The sequence below is a fragment of the Notamacropus eugenii genome, chromosome 7 (assembly GCF_028372415.1).
Source record: "Notamacropus eugenii isolate mMacEug1 chromosome 7, mMacEug1.pri_v2, whole genome shotgun sequence".
NCBI classification, from domain to species: domain Eukaryota; kingdom Metazoa; phylum Chordata; class Mammalia; order Diprotodontia; family Macropodidae; genus Notamacropus; species Notamacropus eugenii.
Genome location: NC_092878.1, coordinates 55,481,208 through 55,504,498, shown reverse-complemented (window position 1 = coordinate 55,504,498; position 23,291 = coordinate 55,481,208). Strand labels below are relative to the sequence as shown.

The 23,291-nt window shown below is 41.4% G+C and overlaps 1 protein-coding gene and 1 pseudogene across 29 annotated transcripts in view; one reads left to right on the top strand and one right to left on the bottom strand.

The window, feature by feature from the left end:
- Positions 1–390: 390 nt before the first annotated feature.
- LOC140514471 (zinc finger and SCAN domain-containing protein 29-like) overlaps positions 391–23,291 on the top strand; it is an 82,984-nt gene continuing 60,083 nt past the window's right edge. For 6 of the 29 annotated variants that reach the window (XR_011970657.1, XR_011970652.1, XR_011970651.1 and 3 more), the window contains exons 1-4: positions 391–733; positions 3,832–3,923; positions 5,319–5,550; positions 7,991–8,167. Coding sequence is in view for 5 of the 29 variants with exons in the window: in XM_072624900.1 (XP_072481001.1) it covers positions 391–733 (343 nt within the window). In the remaining 24 variants the exon portion in view is untranslated. Of the gene's footprint in view, positions 734–3,831; positions 3,924–5,318; positions 5,551–7,990; positions 14,405–14,620; positions 16,017–23,291 lie in introns of those variants that run through there. The other 23 variants (XR_011970644.1, XR_011970640.1, XR_011970642.1 and 20 more) reach the window with 7 other exon arrangements.
- Positions 2,164–3,832, bottom strand: LOC140514468 (sentrin-specific protease 5-like; annotated as a pseudogene).

The window sequence follows — 23,291 nt, the reverse complement described above, 5'->3', positions numbered from 1 at the left end:
ATCGGGCGGGGGGCGGGCCGTGAGGGCCCCCTGCTGGGTGCTGGGTGCTGGGCCGCTGGCCCCTCCCGCCGCCTGGCAGCCGTTAGGATCCAGACCCCCCGGTGCTGTGGAGGTGCGGTCAGTACACGCGGTTCGCTGCTTCAGGCCGCAGAGGCAGCTTTGGGGCAGCCCCGCTCCCGTCCCTAACCCTGGCTTCTGCTCCCAGTCCAGCTGGTTCCTTCAGGCTGGCCCTGGGACGGCCTTGGATGAATGGGCGCCCCCTGTGACCCTCCCATTCCTCTCTGCCCAGGGAGAAGCTCCTCCCGCAGGTCCCCAAAGACAGAGAGGAGGCCGGGGGAAGCCCCGGCTGCCACACCTCCGTCTGATGTCAGACTGCCTCCTCTGTGAACGATGGCCAAGTCCGCTCTGAGAGGCGATGTGGGGAACTCGGAGACCTTCCGACAGCGGTTCAGGAGATTCCACTACCAGGAGGTGGCTGGGCCCCGGGAAGCTTTCAGCCAGCTCTGGGAGCTGTGCTGTAGGTGGTTACGGCCAGAGGTTCGGACCAAGGAGCAAATCCTGGAGACCCTGGTGCTGGAGCAATTCCTGGCCGTCCTGCCTGGGGAGAGTCAGCCCTGGGTACAGGAGCATCGTCCAGAGAGCGGAGAGGAAGCCGTGACCCTGGTAGAAGATTTGGAGAGAGAACCCAAGAGGCCGGAGTGCCCGGGGAGGAGCGGGGGATTCCGAAAGCAGGGTGAGGGACCACACGACAGGAGAAGTGGGGGTACAACAGGGCCCTTTGGCTCTCTGTACGATGGGTATTATTTCTGCCACGGAAACCAGTGGGTGACCGTTTGGCTGATCCTCCATCTACTATGCCAAAATGTCTCAGCAGTTTCTTGTACCGGGAATAAAAGGAGGGCATTGTTTTGAACTTCTTTACCAAATGTAGCATCTTGATCTCCCCTTTCTCAAGCTCTTTGCTGCCTGGGGAGTGGGATGTGTGGTTCTGCCCCTGTGGGATGATCTCCTTTGATGTCAAGTATTTATCCTTGGAAACCCACCCTAATCTAGCTTGTCATTGAGAACTAACGGGTATTCTGTCTAGGTCGCTGTCCCTGTGAAAGGGCAGGAAGTTCGAGCAGAGAAGGTGACACCTCTAAGATCACCTCTGCAGTTACCAAGTGTTCAGCAGGAAGCAGGGGAGTCCCAGCCCAAGGCTGTGGCCAAGAAAGAATGGGCAAGTTGCCCAGAACTAAGGCCCCAGGAACAGCTTAACCTAAAAGCGAAGCTCAGACCTCATCAAAGGACTGGTAAGAATACAGGTTCATTTAGGGAAAAGAGGGAGACACTTTAGGTTAGAGAGCTGACAATGAATGAGTGAGGCACTCTCAGGAGACTTTGGGATGTTTTAGAATGAAGTAGCCATTAGGGATCGCCAGAAGTTCACCCTCTGCCTCCTTGAAGTACCACACTTAACCTACTCACCTCAGTGATCTTTTTTTTTTTTTTTTTTTATAAATTACCCTAAATGTTTTCAAAGGCATTTTTTGCAGAATTTAGCAACTTATTTTCTTTTGTTTCATCTATGTAAAAATAGTATTAATTCACCTTTATCAATATATAATCCTTTTCTGTTTTTTAGGATTTTTTAGGGTTTTTAGGGTTTTCCCCTCCAAGTTGAATTTTTCCTCAAGGTTTCCATTTCCCTGAATCTTTATTTTTGCTACTTTTCTCTGGAACCACCAGTTCCAGTGTTCCACATCTAGTTTGTGAAGCCCAAAATGGACCATATTTTTTTGAGAGTCTGATAAGTACAGGTTTGGCAGAACATCCTAAAGTTCTTATATGTTGTATTCATTCCCTTATATAACTCCCATTGTTGTGCTTAGGTAATAATTTATATCACCTGGTAAATTTTCATGCTGCCTCAATTTTTTTTGTTGTTGCCCTTGTGCCAGTTGGTCATTCTTTACCTTTGAATTATATAGCTTGTTTTTCTTCCTTGTACTCTATTGAACTATATCCTGTTTCTTTTTAATCACCTCTCCAGCTTAAGGCTATTTCAGCATCTCATTCTTTCCCACAGGTTGCTAGCAGATGTTTGCTAGCCACAACCAACTTGGTGTCACTTGTAGGCTTAAAATTGGCGTTCCTTAGACATTTAAGGCACGTATGAAAATATGAAGTAGCATTTTGGTTTATTTGTTGCACTACACAGTTGAAAAATGAATAATTTGACCATCTACTGTGGGTTTTTGTATTGGGTGAGGCACCGTGAAACACAAAGTGTATGTTCACAGTATTTTGCTCTCAAGGAGCTTGTGTTCCAGTTGAAAATCAAAGGTTATATGAAACAGTAGCAAACAATCTGGTTGTTTGCTACTGTATGGTTAAGAGAAGGAAGAGGCTAGAAAAGATAGGAAAAGCTTTCTTGGAATAGGTGGGGCTTTAAGGAGAGTTAATACTAGGCAGAAAGGAGAAATGAAGACATTTCAAGTGAGAGGAACAATAAGAGAGAAGAAACTGAGGCAGGGAAGATCATGCTGTGTTCTTGGAACAGGAAGGAGATTAAATTGCTTTAACTGGAGAAGGAATATTGGAGTAGTAGAAAAATAGGTTGGATTGGTGTGTTTGGGTGAGACTATCTCACTGCTCAGTCTGGTGAAGTGGGATGGATCCCAACCATGGGTGACATTGCCATTCTGCTGACTAGGGAGGGCCTCTCCGACACATGGCTCTGGGCCCCGGGCTACTGGGTGTTCTTGAGTTCTTTCCCTTTGCTGTGGGCCCTAAGGCGCTGCAGTCCATATCTGGGAAAGGAACCTGAGGGAGGGGAGCGGGGCTATTGGGACCTGAGTGAGGGAATGAGCTACAAGTACCCTCTGGCAGCCTTCCTGGCGCTTCTCCCTATGGCCCCTGGCGAACTTCTGCACCCAGCTCCACTGCTGGCCTGTCCAAAGCTTACACGTTCTCCTCGATTTAAACTGGGGGGACCTCAGGATCCGGTACCCAAACGGAATCATGGACAGTTCCTTATACACCCGAAGCAGTGATATCCTTTTCCCCACTATGCTGGCTAAGCTGGGGCCTTCCCGGAGTTGGGGACGGCTGCTCCGGCTCCATTATGTTTGGGCCCAGCCCTTGGTAGCAGCTGCAGTAACAACCATTTCCCTTATGGTTCCTCAAGGTGACTAAGGTGGGGCTGCTCTCCACCTGGCCCTCCCTGCTGGCTGTCCTGAGCCTGCCAGGATCCTGGTGGTCAGTCCTCTGCCTGCAGCCATTGGCCTGACCTAACACACTGCCCACTGGCAAGCCAGCTGCTGCCGTGCGGGGCTCTTCCTCTGACTGGCATTCCTGGGCAGCATTCTCAACAGATGCTGCCAGGCTTTCAACGAGGTGCCCCCGGATGTGGGGGCTTACAGTGCCAGGGATTGGGTAGCTATGGGGAGCAGCCAGGCCCGTTTTCTGGCCCCACTTCCTCTGGAGCCGAAGAACCTTCCTCCCACGCTGGAGGGATTGGTACAGCCTGTGCCAGGTCCTCCGGGTCTCCTGCCTGGCGCGTAAAAGGCAGAACTTTTTAAGGCCCTCAAACCCGGCCCTCCACTTCTCTGAGAAGGCTGGCAAGTGGCTGCTTTTGCTGAGCAGAGATCTTTGCTGGCCTTTCATTGCTCTGTGGCATCGTGGGACCTGGACGCCTGATGCTCTGCCCAGGGCCCTGCTGCGTCACCCAGCCCCCGCCCCAGGGCCCCGCTGGCAAAACAAGTCAATTGTTAGGAAGTTCTTCTTTCTATTAAAGTGAAATCTGCTTCCTTGTAATTTTTGTTCGTGGTTCCATGTTCTGTTGTCCAGGACCAACTCAGTGTGGTGCAGTAGAAAGAGTCCTGGATGGAGAGTCAGAGGACCTGAGTTCAAATTCCCACCTATGCTATGCATCTCTTGGGGCAAGTAATTTTGCTTCTCTGGGCCTCAGTTTCCTCATCTGTAAAATGAAGGCTCCAAATTGTGGCCCTTTGGAAACTTTCAGAAGTTTAAGGCAACCATTCCTTTGTCTCCTCAATCTTCTCTAGGCTTTACATTCCAGTTCCTTTAATCTTTAGAAGGCATGGTTTCAAGTCTCCTCACTTCCTTGATCAACCCCTTCTTAGGGGCTCAGTGCTTAGAACTGGATGCAATGCTCCATATGTTGTCTGAATCAGCCAGAGAAGGGCAGGGCCACCTACCACCGCCTTGCCTTTGAATATTAATAAAGACCAAAATTGCATTTGATTTTGCTGTTGCATTGCCACATCATACTTATTGACTTGTATGGAGTTTTTGATCCATCAGATCCTCCAGATTTTTTTCACTTTAATTGCTATATATCCACATGTCTCCTGCCCTATACTTGATAGCTGTGTTTTTAAGCCCAAATAGAGGACTTTTATCTTTAATATATTTTTCCACATATACAAAGGTTTTTTTTTTTTAATTAATCTATGATTATATTATAGAGAGGCACTACAATGAAAATCTGACTTTAACACTGGAAGAACCTGAGCTCAAGTCCAGCCTCTGGCCCATATTGGCTGAGTGACCCCTGGAAAGTCATTTAAATCAATGTTCTGGGCAACTCTGAAACTATATATTGGAGAGTATTGACTTGCATCGTTAGAGGGACTTCCTTATCTAGGAGCTCCCTATCCCAATGAAAGCACAGACCTGTACCATATCCCTCTCATGATTATATTTTCACCTTGTTAGCTTCAGTTGATCCATACTCATTTGGATCACTGGTCTGTTATTTAGTGTATTAGCTGCTGCTCCTAGCTATGTATCATCTGAAAATTTAAATGCATGCCACCTATATCTTTATTCCACTAAATCACTGGGAAAATTTTGAATAGATTAGAGCTAGATTAGGATCTAGCTTCATTCCATCATAGCCCTTTTCCCTTCAGTCTGACATCAATCAATCCATTCATCACCACACTTTGGGTCTGGTTAGTCAGCCAGTTCTGAATTCACCTAACTATGCCGTTAGCCAGTCCACATTTTGCCATCTTGCCCAAAAGAGTATTATAAAAGGCTTTGTTAATCAAGATATACTATGTTCAAATCCTTGACAACAAAAAGAAATAAGGTTCATTTGACTTCCCTTGTTCTTATTACACCCATGCAGGATCGCAGTGATCACCTCTTCCCTTTCTAAACACTCACAAACCTTGAATTTTACCAGAATTTGCTGTCAAGCTTAGTAACCTAAAGTTTCAATTGCCTACCATTCCCTTTTTTTGAAAACCACACAGCCCCCTTTCTCCTTGTGGCCGATTGATAGTTGGTTTCTCCTTTTTTTGCAGGGGACAATAGACTCCATGATGCTGAGCGCTGTCTTGTACAACATGGTGTTTTGGCTAGCATTGGGATGGACTCTATCATCTGCTCATAGTCCTCGGACTCCAGACCGAGTTTCAGAAGCAGATATTTAGAGGTTGCTCCATGGAGTGATGGAACAGCTGGGCATTGCTAGGCCCCATGTAGAATATGCGGCTCATCAGGCTATGAATCTTGTGGGTCCACAGAGCATTGAAGGTACTATGTTTTATCCCTTCTTGGTTTTGCTTTGTCTTTTATTAATTGACTTAAAAAAAACCCTATTACATCCTCTTTGGTCCTTTCCCACTATTTCCCTTTTCTAGGCTTTGTATACCCACATATAAAGGAGGGATTTGCTCCCTATCATAATGTCTTAACTGTAAAATGGGGATAATAACGGCACTTGCTGCACTGGCTTGTTGTGTAGATTAAAAGAGAGAATATTTGTAAAGTGCTTAGCACAGTTGCTGGAACAAAGGAAATGCTTAATAAATGTTTCCTTTCAGTTCTTCTCACCCAGTAATCCAGAAGGCTATGTTTGGGATTGACTAAATGCATGCACTTATATCAGTAACTTGGTACTGGTGTTGATTTAGGTATACTTACCCATTTCCATTAGGCTCCTTTGACTGCATTATACTTCAGTAAATATCTGTATCTTTGTAAAAGCAGGAAATGCCTGGTTAGTCACCCCCGCCGTTGTCATGGAGAAAAGGTTCATGTGACTTTCAGAGTTTCCATTAATATCTTGGATCCTAATTATATGTGTACTGATGGAGAGTTAGTAGCTCACCTGGAAATTAAAAATGAGAGTTTATTCAATTTTCTTTTTAACCAGCTTTTCTAAACAGGAAAATAAACTAACAATCTGACATTTTTTACCAGTTTACTCTTCTCCTACCCTTTCTCCAGTTTTATGTCTTGTAATAATTGTTGTTGTTTGACCAAGACAGAGTGATATGTTGACTTTTGGACGTAGTAAAGAGCATGCTGTTTCCTAACTCTGTCCTTATTCTGTCAATCAATATTGTACTCACTTCAGTGTCAGAAATTCTGGGTTTGAATCTTGACTCTTCCAGTTGCCAACAATGTTACATAAATTCTCTGAGTCTCAGTTTCTTGATCTGTAAAATGAGATTGGTCATATTTGTACAAGTTACTTGAAAAGATTACTGTTAAAATCCCATGAGTTAGTTTTTGTAAAGGTATCGTTCATCCTTCTTTCTCGAAAAGGACCAATGAATGACATGACAAGTGTGGTGTCTTGACTTGCATGTAAATTGGATTGAAGTGAGGCAGAGCTTGGCAAAGTCATCAGCTTCACTCTCTCCTCCAGTCCAGAGGCAAAATAAAAGTCAAGATGACTGGAAATACTGTAGTCTCTGCTTTCATGGGGCTTACAGTGTGGCCAATATTAGTTGCCAGGCCAAGCTTCTGTTGCTTGGTAAAGCCCTTTGTCAATGATACAGCACTATAAAAATGTGAACCTATTTTAATTGTAATTGATTAAAGAACCAAGAATCTCATGATTATGTTCCCAACACAAAGCTGTAAAGGGAATTTCTTTAGATGTTAATCTTCCTTTTTCATGAACTACCATTTTTTGGGGGCTGACTTGTAATTTCAGTGGTGTTGGGGGCTACCAATGCAGATTGGCATCTGTTTGTCACAACTTATAGTCTCAGAGAGTTGTCTGAAGAGTTTGTGACTTTACCCAGAGTCACGCAACTCTTAGGTTTCAGAGGCAAGACTTACACCTAGATTGTCTTTTTGTTTTGTTTTCACTTTCCTTTGTATCATTCACTGTTAACACAGTACCTGGCATAGGTCAGGAACTTAATAACTGCTTGTTTACTTCCTGACTCCAAATGCAACTCTCAGTTCACTTCATCATACCACTGTCTAGTGCTATCAAATGCAAAAAATGTTCCCATGGAAAAATATTCCATTCTGAATTGAGTAAAAACTTGTAGTTAGGTAAAGGTGGTGTCCATGAAACCATCTGGGGTTTTCTTGGCACAGATGCTGGAGTGTGGTTTGCCATTTTCCTTCTCCAGCTCATTTTAAAGAAGAGGAAACCGAGGCAAACAGAGTTAAGTGACTTATCCAGGGTCACACTGGTAGTAAGTGTCTGAGGCTGGATTTGAACTCAGAAGATGAGTCCTCTGTTCACTGTGCCAATTAGCTTCCCAACTAATGTAGTTATACAGCCTGTATTTCACATACACAGAACTCAGAACTCTGTTCTCTTCCTTAAAATCTAAGTTCTTTGAGGGCAATGACTCTTTTGTCCTTTGCATTATCAGCTTTAATACCCTGGGAAGCACTTGATAAATGCTAGTTGATTGATTGACCCACCTTTGCTGAGGGATACTACTTATTTCAAAAGGCTCACGATTTCTTCACTCCACTAATGTAAATTGCAACTTCTCCATGTCCTAATAGACACTTGTCATGAACTCCTGTGGCTGAAAACACCCATTTTGTGGTGGCCATCCATTAAGACCTTCACCATCAGGTCTACCTCAGGACAGGTTGGCTGGCCTTGTACTAAGCTGACCTGCTGTATGCCTATACAGTCCTATAGAACAACAAGTTATAGAGCTTGGTTTCCTATTATGTCAATGACACAAATTCGTGCATCTCTTTTTCTCAGCCCTGGTTCCATTAAGTATTGATTCTACTTTTGTCTGAACCTTCATCATTATGAATTTATTATATACTACCTTATTACCTCATTGTCCTGGCAAGGGAAGGTCTCCGATGATGTTGGGCAGACCCCTGTGGAGGAGATGTGCTGGGAGGACATGGGCAGTAATCACAGCATGACGAGGTGTGTATTCATTGTAATCTGTACCATTGGAGAGGGTACCCCCATGAATGAGAATCGTGCAACTCTTCCAGGTGAATGTCAGAGTTGGGGGGAGACCTTCAGAATCCTATAGTCTCGGAAACAAGTCACAGTTCAGATTGCACAGATCTGATAAATATTATATATTTATATTTATATAAATAATATTTAGGTAGTCCTATGCATAAAAAGTATTCTACTCTTTTAAATTTGGGGGAAAAGAAATAAGCATTTAAATAGTACTAAAGTAAAAAGATGAGCGTTTTAAACCTAAACATGTAATTGAAGTTTGAGGCCAGTGATCTCATGCCCATATTGTACAGTTGAGGAAATTGAGACGCAGAGACTTGTCTAAGGTTACACACCTAATAAATAACTGAGTCGGGACTAGAACCTACCTCTTCTGTGGTTGATTCTAGCGTTCTTTCTGTTGCCTGTCATTGTCTGCTCAACTTGTCTAAACCTAAATTCATCATCTTCCTTCACTGCATTAAATCGGTTCCCTTTTCTCCTTATCCAAAGCATCACTGTTCTTGCAGTCTTTGAAGCTTGAAACTTTTGAGTAATTTTGGGAGCTTTTTCTCTTTCATTTCTCACATCCAGTCATTCACTATGTTTTGTCCATTTTTTCCTTTGAGAATAGATTTGTCCCTTCCTCTTCATTCCCAATACCAACACCCATGTCCAAGGAAGGAAGGAAGGAAGGAAGGAAGAAAACAACTTTTTTATTAAGCCCTTACTGTGTGCCAGGCACTGTGTGCTTTGCAAATATTATTTCATTTGATCCTACTAACAATCCTGGAGAAATAGGTCTATTATTATTCCCATTTCACAGTTGAGGAAACTGAGGCAGACAGAGGTTAAGTGATTTGGCCAGGGTTACGCAGCTGGTAAATGTCTGAGGTCACATTTGAATTCAGGTCTTCCTGACTCTATCCTCTATCACCTGGCTGCCTCATTATTTCGATTCCTATTACTGTAATGGCCTCCTAATTGGCTTTCCTGCCTCTAGTCTTTTCCCCTGGCTTCTTCCTTCCTCCCTGCCCCCAATCCATTTTACGTACCGTTGCCAGATGAATCCTCTAAAACACTTTGAAGCAAATTACTCCTCACAGAATTGGTGACAGGATCAAATGAAGTGATACTCAAAGCATTTGTAACCACCAAGACCTACATAAATGTGTGGGATTATTATAATGTCAAGATTATCAACAACCTACAGTGTACCATATCAAAGCTGAATTCCTCTGCCAAGTTTTCTAAGCTCTTCGAGCATCCAGCCTTTCCCTACTTCTTATACTACACAACGCAATCTTGTCACATCACAGTCAATCCATTTTTCATACGCTTATGCTTAGAGTTTAAATAATATGTAATTGCTTTATGATAAACGTTTAATGATGTTCATCATGGCATTGTCAGATGAGAATATGCAAATTACAGGGGAAAGTGAAATTGGAACCATTTGGATAACAGTATCCAAATGAACTGACCCTGGCGTCCCTACAAAACTCATCTAAAAATATCCCTGAAACACATAGCTTCAGTGCTGTGCCATATGCCAGGGTCAGTTAATATGCCCAGCTGGAATGTTGTCATTTTTGTTACTTATTCTTCAAAATTCTCTTCCCCACTTAATTTTCTTTCTTCTGACAACATTTTTCTTTCCACTCTGAAAGGAAGAGTAAAGTCACCTTCATTATTAGGTCACTTTATCAAAGTTATGTGATTTTGTGGAAACTCAACAGTTCTCATCAACAGGAAGAAATCTGGGAGAAGCAACATGTGGCAGTGGAAAGTTATAGAACCTGAGCTTGAAAGCTTTTGCAGAATGTCTTGTGTAACCTTTGACAAATTATTTAAACTTCTGTACCTCCATTTCTTCAAATGTAAAATGAGGGGATTGGGAGAGAATGCCCAAGGTTCCTTCCATGGTCCTGTTAGGGAAGCTTAGAGAGTTACATATCCTTAAATGACTTGTGTGTGGTCATGTCAAAGGCAGCATACAAACCCAGTTCTTTCTGACTCCTCTATACCAAGGTTCCTTCCATTGCTCCCATCTTCCTCAAAAAACACAATTGATTTAATTCGACATTGTTACAGTTGAGTTCATTCTATTTTTCACAGATGACTGGGGGTAGGAAAAGTGGAATGAAGGGAGTGGACTGCATGGCTCCTCTGGTGCCTTCCAGCCCAAATTCTATGGTCTTCTGAGCAGTGTTTGGTGAGAGGCAAACCATGGCATCGTGAGAAGCTAGTCTTAGAGTCAGGAAGTTCTAGGTTTAAATCCTGATTTTGTCACACATACACTGGTCTGTGACTGTGTAAATAACAACCTCTCAGTCTCCTCTCAGTATATAAGACTACAAATTGGAGAACATATGCCAGTGTGTACCGGTAGAAGGAGTTTCCTTACTAGGAACTTCCTCTATTCATGAAAGCAATGTTCTGGACCAAAAAAATATTTTAATCTACTACTCTCAAAAAAGAAAATCATGCAGTTCAAGATAGGAAGAAGTCATTTTTCTGCTCAGTTTAAAAAACAAAACTCAGTCTATTTCACAGAGAGTTTAGAAAATGTCTTATTATGAGCTTAGTGTCATAGAAATGCCCTTTGATCTTGGCCATTTTATGACTGTCATCACCATAGTAACAAGGTATGCTAGTTGCCTTTACCTAGTGGAGCTACGAGAAGATATGGCGGCTTTCCCATTCACTCAGCAAGGAGTCCTCCAGGGTACAGGTGTCTGGAAGAAACCATATTGGTCCTTTTCCTTGTGAATTGTCTCACACAATTCACAAGCTCTGGAGAGCTCTATTTCCACATCAGTCAAAGACTAAGGAATTTCTGTTCCTTGAATGTCTTGTAAGGAACCTCTGTCAAAGTTGGCTGTAAGCCAACCTTCAAAATTACATTTTGTTGGTACAGCCACAGTCAGCTAACATTTATTAAGTACCTACTGTGTGCCAGGCACTAAGCACTGCTTTAACATAAGACACATGGAGTAATGAGTAAAAGGAAACATTCAGTCATATGTTCTAATACCTTGTCAATCACTTCCAGACAGTTTTTGATCTCCAAATGGTTTTCCCTCAATACCCACCACCATTTTCTTTTTTTCAGGCCAACCCTCTTTCCTTCTGTACTATACCTTATGTTTCTTTAGAGGTTTTCTCCCATGAAATCCAAAGGCATTTGTAGCTATTAATTCATTGATTCTCACAATGTCCATGTCAAGCAGGTGGGAGGTCAATGTCACGCCATATTATTTCCCAAGTTAATGCATTTAAAAGTATATTGTTGTTATTCAGTTGGATGGGATTGTTTCCCCCCCCCCCCCCCGAATTCTTCATATTCCTCATTTCTTGTTGATGTTCAGTTGTGTTTGACTGTTCGGGACTCCATTTGGGATTTTTGTGAGAAAGATATTGGAGGAGTTTGCCATTTTCTTCTCCAGCTCATTTTACAGATGAGGAAACAGGATTAAGTAACTTGCCCAGGATCACACTGCTAGTGTCTGAGGCCAGATTTGAACTCAGGGAGATGAGTCTTCGTGACTCCAGGACCAACACTACCCACTGCATCACCTAGTTTCACTGTAGGGCATATATACCAAAGGGAGGTAAATTAAGTCAAACAAAAAAAATCAATAAGGATTTATTAAGTGCTTATTATCTGCTGGGGATACAAAGAAAGGCAAAAAGTAGTCTCTGCTATTGAGTAGTACATAACCTAGTGGAGGAAACAATATACAAACAACTGTCTACAAGTAAATAAATATGATAAATTGTAGGTAATCTCAGAAGGAAGGCGCTGGTAACAAGGGAGCCGGGCAAAGGCTTCTTGCAGAAAGTTGAGACTTGAAGGAAGTGGGGGATGCTGGGAGGCAGAGAAAGGGAAGGAGTCATGGGGGACAGCCAGGGAAGGTGCATGGAGCTGGGAGGTGGAGTGTTTTGTTAAAAAAAACCCACAAAACCTCAGCAAGATGGGCATTGTCCTTGAACTGTAGGACAGATGGAGAGAAGGAGACTAGAAAGACAGGAAAGGGCCAGGTTATGAAAAATGCTTTCTTTATGGTCCATTAAATTTGCTATTTCTTAAAAAAAAGTTTTTATTGAGGTCTTTTTCTACCACATCACCATGGTTTCCCCTAGTATCCTTTCCCCTCTCCCTTCCAGAGGAACAAAGGAAGGAAATATGCTGGGGTTTTTGAATATAATAAAGAAAATAACCAAAAAAAAAATCAACGTAACAGATCAATACCTTGAAAAAGTCTGAAAATGTGCAACATACAGTTCTTATGTACCTCTATGGCCAAGATCAAAAAACATTTCTGTTACACTAAGGATTTGGATTAGATGACTTCTGGGCTCTCTGAGCCTATGAACCTCTCCAGACTTGGTCCTGGCCTTCAAATGACAGATGTGTAGTCATATCTGCTAGATTTCTTTTTTAAGGACCATACCTTAAACCCAAATCACTCTGGCTCTCATTAACTGTCCCACCATAGGTTCCAGCTCAAGTCTCATTTGGTCTTTGGGCTCTGATGGCTCTGAGTGAGTATAAATTGCAATGGTCTCTGTTTTGGCCAGAAACCCTGACAGTCTTCCCCTCCCAAATTGATTTTTTTTGCTTTGGGTAGGTAAAAGTGGCCTTTCTTTGCCTCATTTCTCACCTAGCTTTAATCACTGAATGGATGTTGCTTGAGTCAGAGACCTGGGAAAGACCTTAGCTTAAAAAAGGCCAAGGTCTCCTATTGCATTGGGGCCATCCCTAGTCTTCCTGATCTATATCTTGCCACTTGCACCCAGATGTCTCTGGAGGGGAGAGAGAGGCTGGTTATTTTGTACAGCCCTGCCCCAGTTAACAATTCACTTGCAAGTCATGATGTCATGGTTGTCTTTAAGAATGAAAGACAATCAACCTACTACGTTAAGCTCTGGCAATACAAACACGATGAATGAAATAATCCCTCTTCTCAAAAAGTTTATGCTCTAATGAGAGAGACAACAAATACACACACACATATAGACACATATATACATACATACTGAAAATAATAAAGAGAATGAAAACAAAGTAGTTTAATATAAAGTAGAGAGGGAGGGGTGGTGGTGCTAGAATGTGGAAAGACCATGTGAAAGGTCTTCAGCGATGTCTTGAAGGAAGAGAGGAATTTTGTAATGTAGAGATAAGTAGGTATTATATTCCAGGCATGAAGGATAACCATGAAGGAGAAGGAGATCATTGTGAGGAATAAAGTGGCCTCAATTTTCCAGGCAAAGTATGGGAGGCTTGAGAGAAGAAAAGGTTTGGAATAGCTTCTCTGGAATTGTGAGTTGGGAATTCAGTTAGGAAGGAATTAAATCATAACAGTAGTCAGCATTTATATAACACTTTAAGATGTACAAAGAATGGTAAATATTTCATTCATTTTATCCTCACAAAAACCCTGGGAGGCAATTGTTTGCATTTTACTAAAGACAAAGCAGAGGCAGACAAATTAAGTGACTTACCCAAAGTCTCTGAGCTAATCAGGAAGACTCATTTTCCTGAGTTCAAATATGGCTGTGTGACCCTGGGTAAGTCATTTGATCCTGTTTGCCTTGGTTTCCTCATCTATAAGTGATCTGGAGAAGGAAATGGCAAACCACTCTATTATCTTTGCCAACAAAACCCCAAATGGGGATCACGCAGAGTCAGATCTGACTGAAAAATGACTTAACAACAACACAGCAACACTCTTCTGTCTAGTTACCTCCTAATAATGATAATAACTATGCCACAATTATATATACCATATATATACACACATATGTGTGCATATATGTGTATGTAGGTGTGTATATATGTGTATGCACACATACATATTCAAATACACACCAGTAGGTAGGTGCTATTATGATCCCAATTTTAAAGGTGAGGAAACTGAGACACAGGTTAAGTGACTTGCCCAGGATCATACAGGTAAGTGTCTGAGACAAGATTTGAACTCAGGTGTTCCGAATTCCATGTTTAACTCCCTATTCTCTGTACCACTAGCTGCCAGTGAGGGTCCAGCTGAAGCTAGATAACACAAATTTATAGTGAATCCAGTTGGTTTCCCTTGCATTATGAGAAATCATTGAGAAAATGACACAGTCATTTGGAGCTCACAAAGAGGGAGCTGCAATTCTCGATTTCACCACAAGAGGACAGCAGCTGCATCTTATTTGTAGGTAAGAGGAAAGCCACACAAAGTGAACCGGTCAGGCACTGTACATTTGGAGGCCCTGTGGGTCCCTGGGAAGCCTCAGCTGATTTTTGTTTTCAGAGGACCAGAAAAATCACCCTATTTCCAGGTCATCTGTGGTGTGGTGAACCCTAAGATCTAATAGGACTGGATCACAGGTTTTACATTTGAAATGGAAACTGATATTTGTTTGGTCCTTTAGGTCATCCTGGACCCACCATTCTCTATGTGCCCCTCCAGTTAGCTCTCCATCCTTTCCTCTGCCACTGAGCTCAGAGGATGTGCCAGGGCCACTCTGGACCGAAGCAAACTGCTTCATTAGAGCTACACTAGGAATACAAGAACGAAATGCCTTCATCCTTTCTTCCTCTATGTTGCGTATCAGCTTGCATGTATGAGCTGGAGCTGTTTCCCTAGCATTATTTTAAGTACGTAACAGTGGTGACTTTTACATTTTTCGTCTGTGTAACTTTTCAGCTTTATACTGTATAAGATAATGAAATCCTGCTTCTAAAGCCTAGAAAATGTCCTTTTTTTCTGTTTGCGTTATTATTAAAATTTTGGATAAACTGGATAAGATGACATCTAAAGTCTCATGATTCTGGTCAGACCATGGAAAGGCTCATGTGAGTTGCTCATTTTATACTTGAAGTCTAACCACCATTGTACTTCTGAATTTCCAGATAAAATGACTGTTTGAATGAGAAAGTCAGGGACCTGTGTGTTTTAAGAAGAATGATTGATTTTAACATGGAAGTGATAACCTTCACTTTTTGCCATATCACTAAGTGCCCATACTTATTGGTTACACACCAATGTGAACAAGATTGATCCTGGCAAAATTGTGAAGTGAGCAGAGCTGGTCTACTTTGGTAATTCTCTCACATCTAGACTCTTGAAGACACTTACTTGGCTCTGCCTTTTGGAGTAATTCATTGGCAAGTAACAGTAATTCCCAAATAAATCAGTGGATTATGTTTATTCCTCTGTAGTAGCATTAGCATATATGAGAAATACTTCTGGGAAAAGGGTTTTGATTTGAATAATTTAGGGAAAGTAGATATAGAAGGCCCTATAACCTAACTACTCCTTGGCTTGTGCTAAGTGAGGCAATCTTTCTGGGTCTCAGTGATCCCTTGGGGAAACTGGAATAATCATGTACAACTTTTTGTATTGGAACATTGTTTCCCAGACCATATTTCCCAGAATCCTGGTATTCCAAATGATTCAGAAAGGAGTTCAGGGAGAAAATTTCCAATGTCAGCAATATTTCCAGGCCCCCCTCCCCCCAAAAAATTTGCTATAAAGTGTTGCATGTACTTAAAACTTTTACGTGTGCCATTTTTAAAATGTGAAAAGGGTTTAAGTTTTTTCTTTCTTTCTTTCTTTTTTGTGCTTTAAAATTTCCAACACTTTATCTTTGGAGTTTTGTATTGTATACATTTACCATGACCCTTGTCCAGCATTTCTTGGTTCTGTCCATATATTTCAAGCTGAAAATCTGTGATATAATTAAGTGTGGAAACCCCTGTCCTGCAGAAACAACTGGCAAAATGGGAACATTTTGTGTAAATAAATTATTATTCATAATATTCTAATAGAGTAGTAAAAATGATTTTAGTTGCTTGGTTGCCAACGAACTCCTTTCTAAGGGGATATACCCCAATTATCCAAATCAAGGAGAAAGTTTAATGTGAATAATATAAGACAATAGATACTCCCTAGTTCATTTTGGAATGCAGACACAAATTCACTCAGGCTCAAATCCTCTGTGCCCAAGTCTGATTTCACTCCCAGCTCAGGGCTAGTTGGGCAATAGGGCTGAGGCAGGAAGCCCATGTTTTCCCAGATAATCTCCAACAATGAATGCAGACGGATATAGGAGGACTCCAGCTTACCAATGGGTTGTGTTCCCAAAATCCATTTCTAAGTGGTTTGGAACTCAGAATGGATTTTTCCATAAAATCAGTATATAATGTGTGTGTGGGGGGAGGGGGGGAGGGTTGGGATGTGGGAGAGGAAGGGGGGATAGAGTTGAGAAAGTACAAAGATAAATGTTTTTTTTTCCTAAATATCAGCAAAAATCAGCATCAGCAGTAGGAAGACCTCTGTCTTCACTAAAACAGAAGTATCTTCATTTAAAACAATGAAGATGACCATGGTAGATACCTATGGTGGTCATACAAATCCTTGTTTCATCCTCTGATAGGTGTTGCAATTCAAAGGATCCCTGGACAAATTTATCTCTTTGCATCTACCAAGGACTCTTTTACGATCTTAATTCATGGGACCTTATTAGAAGAGTGCCTTTGATGTTGCATTTTGATCTAGAGTTTCACATGTTTTTTTCATAATCAACAAATGGCAATCAATGAGATCTTATGTTCCTTAGACAAATTTTGGTTCCTTATGTTTCCTATAGTCAGTCTAGATTGAGTGTTTCGAAAAAATGAGCCCGTTCCCATCTCGTATTTTCATCAAGCGTACTTTTCATAGTATGTAGATCATTCTCACAAAGATTTTATAAAGATGAGAAAACAAGCATTTGGGTCAGTAGTTACTGATGTCTTAATTGCTCTATAAAAATAATACCATTTGTGATACCTCCTCTCTTCCCTAGGTCATTTGGTATTTTCAGTGCTTTCTGATATTTTCAAAAATGATCCCTAGGTTCTTGCAAAATTGTGTTACCAACAACATAAGCCTCTTTTGTGCATACTTTGTTTTGGTGAAACTTGTATTGTTTTCATCTCTGTAGTGTCAATTTTATTTTCTTATAGAGCATGGCAAGGGCTGAATTCTGTGTTTTCATGATCAGCAATGATGAAAATGATTGGCCATAGAAATGTTGACAGATCTGTTCCATTTTTTTGTCTGTTTCTTTTTCTTCTTCCAGTTTCAAACTTTCTACATATTCCTATTCATTGTTCTTCACTGTTTTGTGAAATGATCCTGCTTAGAATTAACACCTGTGCAAGTCACAAATCTTGAAATATTAAAGAAGGGTAATAGTGTAGTTTGTATCCCCGAACCTATTCAATTTGACATTGAGAGGGAGCTAGTTAGAATTGTGATAGGTAGCTGTTCGATATACTGGGTGATACTCTGGACTAGAGTAAGGAAGACCTGAATTCAAATCCTACCTCAGATACTTACTAGCTATGTGACCCTGGGCAACTCACTAAACTACTCTCAGCCTCAGTTTTCTGACTTGTTAAATGAGGATAATAATGGTTTCTATTACATTGGCTTGAAATGAGGATCCCATGACATAGCATATATAAAGTGCATGGCAGACCTTAAAATGCTATATAAATGTTAGCTGCTATTATTATTAGTTAGAGCAAGTCAGCTTGGAATGAACACTATTTCATATCTGCATAAATCCCTCACTTAGTGCATATTCATTCAGTGTTCATTATTTTGACAGGCATCGATCAAGCTCATATTACATGTAAAACTATCTGCTAGGTGTTGAGTATTCATTTAAAAAATGACATACTCTCTTTGCTCAATGAATTTATAGCCTAAGCGGGAGGGGATAACCTGGAGGTGAATAAATACAATGCAGAGTAAACGTGCAAAGGAGGTAACTATTTGAAGTATTTTGACAAGATCACTTTCAACTGGGAGGATCAAGAAAGTTGATACCTGTACTGATTCTATAAGAGAAAGGAGGAGGAAAGAATTTAAATAGGTGGAAATGAGAAGGCAGCGTATGCCAAAACTGTCTGCATTTGTGTGCAAGATAAGAGCAAGGTAATGTGGGTATTGGAGAGCTGACTGCTCTGGAACCCCAGCTCCCTTCCATCTACTTGGGTTGGTATAATCCTTCTCTGTTTGGGAGGTAACAGTAGTAACCCTAGGATTGGTGGAAAACCACATGCAGGTTTGTTTACATGATCTTTTAGGGGGAGATTTGTTCATTAGGAAATGCACAGACAAACTTACTTCTTAGATCAAATTGGTACAAATGCCTTGAGTTCCATAGCTCAGGAAGAAAGTTATTGGAGTAGGCTGAAGAGATTTGAAAGATCACAAGCTTGGCCCCAGCGTTATAAAATTAATCCTTGCCCCTAAGTTGTAGTGTTCCTTGGGACTCTAGTGTGAGAAGGAGGGAGTGCACAGGGGAGATGCCAGTGTATTAACCAAGGCACTAAAATTAATTGTATAGTAGTGTAGAGAGCCTGCAAGTCAAGAGACCTCAGTTCAAGTGCTCATTTAGCCATTAACTAGGTGGGTCATACTAGTCCAATTATTTAATATCTCTGTATCTTTTTGCTCCTGTATAAAGTAGCAACAGTTCTTATGTACCTACATCATACTCTTGTCACAGGGTGTACAGGATGTTCAGGGAGGACAGACACCTCTGAGGTGAGGGATTGTCAAACCCTTTTCAGGGCTGCTTATCCACCTCTGGTATCCACCTCTTACCCAACTCTCACGTGCAGCTTCCATGACTCTGTGTTGACCACACTGGTCTGAGAGCCAGAAGCCAGAGGGAGGCTCTTCTGAATCCCTGAGTTCCTAATTTTTGTCTTCTGATCTTGTTGCTTGATAGGGTGCCTTACTGAGTGGCAGGTGCTCAAGGAAATTGAGAATGTCATTCCATCAGTCAGCCAGCAGGCATTTACTAAGTACATACTACTGTTCTGAGGAATACAAAGAAAAAATTAAAAAGCAGTCCCTAACATAAAAAAGTTCACATTTTTATGGGGGAGATAAACATGTACACAAATGGGTACCTACAGGATACAGAACATATGGAATTAATCATTGAGGGGGGAGACATTAGCAGTTGGGGAGGTCAGGTAAGTAGGGAAGTTATTTGCTAGATGAACCTGAAAAAGAACAAAGCCAATCATATGAACAGATTTGGCTCAGCCTAGGTAAAGGAATGATGCTTACTGTAAGGTTAAAATGACCTTAGAGTATTAGGACTTTCTGGTTCTAATCATAATTAAGTTTTATCATTCCAGTAGTGGTTCTCCTTTGGTACTCTGTTAACATCATCCTTCTCCTGGGCCTTTTCACAGAGATTGTGACTGATATAGCTACCAGATGCTAGACCTGTTGAAGCCTGTGAAAGGCAATCTACCAGTTTTCTGGTGATTTTTGAAGATTTTTGATTGTTTATCAACAAGTCATATTGTCTCTTAAGGCGAGCAACCAACATTAACTTCCCAAATATCAGCAATAGACAGGAGAATTGGGGCAAATCTTTTGCTGAAAATGAGCATAAGATATCTGCCCCTGGAACCTAACTGTGGAGTTTCTCTATCTTCTCCCCTGCCTCTTTTTAATTTCAATCCACAGTGAATCATGAGAAGGACCGTTTGCTGAGGGCCATTCAAACTCTGAATAGTAGCTGGTCACTGAAGTGTGCAAAAATGTGGCAGTGCTAAAGGTGCTATTGTCTTAAAATAAGGGAAGAATAAGGCCAAGCAGTTGTCCTGACAGTAAATGATACTTTATAATCATATTAGAAGGATTTCTGTGTGTATGCGTTCAGCAGAATGTTTGGCAGTTAGCTTCCATTTAACTAGATTTATATATAGCACACAGGAGTCTTTTAAGTGCCTTCGTTTTTTTTATGGGACAAGCTTTGGTGCCGAGGGGTCTGGTCTAGGGACAAGCAGAGACTCCCTGCATTTAAGAGAGTGGTCAAGTTATCCATCTCAAGGTCCATGATTACAATAGGATCTATGGCAATGTCCCAAATGCAGCTTATCTAGACCAGTCCTCCTGACTTCCCTCAAACCTGGCCTGTAGCCTGGGACAAGCCAGGCAAACTCTCTGGGACTCAGTGACCCTATTTGGTGAATGGGAATAGTGCCATGCAACCTGATCTCCTTGAGAAGTTGCCAGTAAAAATGACTGGCAAACACAAAGGAAAACAGGAAAATGTCATACAAATACTTGCTGTTATTATTAGTAATATTTGCATAGCTTTTCCTCTGAGGCTTCACACAGTGCTTTGTTCTTCCATTCTCTAATGCCATTTTCAAGTAATATTTCTGTATCATAATCATCTTTGTGTTTAATCCTCTACAGTTCTTTAGAAGATTCCCTCTCATTCCAAGCTGAAATTTCCCTTGGCATCATCCACAGTCAGTTTTTAGTACCTGCTAAGCCCCAGGAGTCATCCTGCCATCTTTCTGGCATGATGGTTGTGTCAACATGCTTCCAGGAAGGATTTTCTAAACTTTGTATCTCTTTCAATTGCTAGCATACAATAAGTGCTTAATATATTACACCATAAAACAGGGTAAGAGCCAGATGACCACTTGTCAGGGGTAAAAAAGGCAGTAATGTGGAAGAGACTACTTTGATTGGGTCATCAAATGGCACTGTTGGCCCCTGACAACTTGATAGGTTGTATGGATGTAGGGAGTATGGGAGTCTACTGGAGGAGAAAGGGTAGAATAAAGCTTATCATGGATGATGAGAAGACATATAGCATTTGTATATGCCCATGATATTCCTAAGGCAGATGTATGTCTTCTCAACTTGGGCAGGGGCTCAGACTGTAAATGCCAGCCATTCCCAGTGGCTAGCATGTTATTATTGTGCAGCATTTTAGTTGTGTCCAATTTTCATAGCTTCATTTGGGGTTCCCTTGCCAAAGATACTGGAGTGGTTTACCATTTCCTTCTCCAGTTCATTTTGAAGATGAGGAAACTGAGGCAAACAGGGTTAAGTGACTTGCCCAGGATCACACAACTAGTAAGTGCCTGATGCCAGATTTGAACTCAGGAAGATGAGTCTTCCTGACTCCAGGCCTGGCACTTTATCTACTGTACCACCCAGCTGCCTTTGGGTAGTATAGACTTTTGCTAATTGTGGGTCGTTACTTAGTGTTACTTACTGATTAGAGTTATATTACTGGGAAATACTGCTCCTCTCAGGAAGATAAGTCAAATAGATGATCTTCAAGGGTCCAGCACTGCCAGGAGTGGCTGGAAAATAAATGAAAAGTGATTGGCCTAAGGTATAGTTAAAGAGTGATGGAAAGAGGAATGCTTTCTCTGAATATGGGTTTGGAGAAGAACTCTTGCCTAAGGAACCACGGTTGCTGACATGTTCTATACAAAACTTTTTTTAGCTTTGAACCATATGAAAGCTCTTGTGTGAGAAGGAAGGATTATGTTTTGGTTGTTTCTATCACGTTTGCATACTTGGGCTCCGCTCATTGGCAGTGTGTCACCTTTGAATCAGAAGGACAGCAACATATATCAGTGGGTAGCAAAATCAATGACTTGGTCTTCTTTAATGTATAGGTGGCAAGTGTTTATCACATAGGTGCCATATCTGTATGTGTGTAGGAGAAACAGCATTGGAACCAAAGTCAAAGAATTGGAATTATAATCCTGGTTTTGCCATGGGCTGGAGGTGGGCCTTAGGCAAGTGGTTTAGCTTTCTCTGCATCTGTTTTCTCATCGGTAAGATGGAAATAATACAGTCCTACCAACTCCCATTGAATTGTAGTGAAGATGCAACGAGAATGTATATGACAGTGCTCTGAAAAGCATGCTACTATCCATTCGTTTTTCAGCTGTTGTCCAATTCTTCATGACGTCATTTAGGGTTTTCTTGCAAACATACTGGAGTGGTTTGCCATTTCCTTCTCCAACACATTTGACCAATAAAGAAACTGAGGCAAACAGAGTTAAGTGACTTGCCCAGAGTCACACAGCTAGAAAAGTGTCTTAGGTCAGATTTGATCTTAGGAAGAACAATGTTCCTGACTCCAGACCAACACTCTTACCTACTGTGCCACCCTGCTCTAAAAAGTACACATTACTATACAAAAGCCAATGAATTAGAATAAAATGATAAGTGAATGTTAGGGATAAAAATTATCCTAGAGTACTCCATCTACCTTATTTTACTGATGGACAAATTGAGGCTTAGGAAAGTTAAGTGATTTGACTAATGTCACATGAATAGTTGGTGGCAGGTTGAGGACTAGAATGCAGAATGTGAGAGCTGATGGGACCAACCCCACCTGGTTTCAACAATTGGGAAACTGAGGCTCAGCACTTACCCAAGGTAATAGTTATTTAGTAGCAGCTTGTCTTACTCCACATCCAATATATTTTCTGTTCTTTTGCACCATGAAGCACATAAGGCAGCTAAATGGAATACTGGAAAGAGCACTGGGTTCTGAACCAGGAAGGTATCTTTGTGAGTTCAAATCCGTTCTTAGAAACCTTTTTGCTGTGTGACCCTGAGCAAGTCACCACCCTGTTTGCCTTAGTTTCCTCATCTATAAAATGAGCTGGAGAAGGAAATGGCAAATCACTCCAGTATCTTTGCCAAGAAAATCTCAAACGGAGTCACAGAGAGTCAGACTGAAAAAAGACTGAAAAATGACTTAATAACATAGCACATATAAACTTGGGGCTCCCTCTCAACCCTGACTTAAAGGTCCAGAAGGTGCCTGTAGGTTGCTTTTCAGAGTCTAGGGGTAGCCCTAAGGTGTTGGGGCTGTTTTCTAATGCTATGGCTTATGAGCACTACTGTTATGTTTCTTACCATGATGATCAGTTGTTATTAATTAACCCTTTTAGAAAAAGGGTTTTCTTTTACAAAGGTAGTAGATAGTAAGAACAGTTGGTAGAAAACAGCCTTCCCCCAAAGTCTGCGATACACTTTTCCATCACTACATACAGAGTCCAGGATAAAAAGCAGATTCAGACTCTAGAACACATGGCAAAGGAGTAACTCATAGTTCCTGAAAATTCTGTAATTCTGAAGGTGATTCCTTTAGGTGAAGTATAGTTTTTCTGCTGGAATCTTTGTAGACCTTTGAATCTATTTCCTCATCATGTTCAGTCTTGCCCTTGACTTTCAACACAGACGTTGTCACC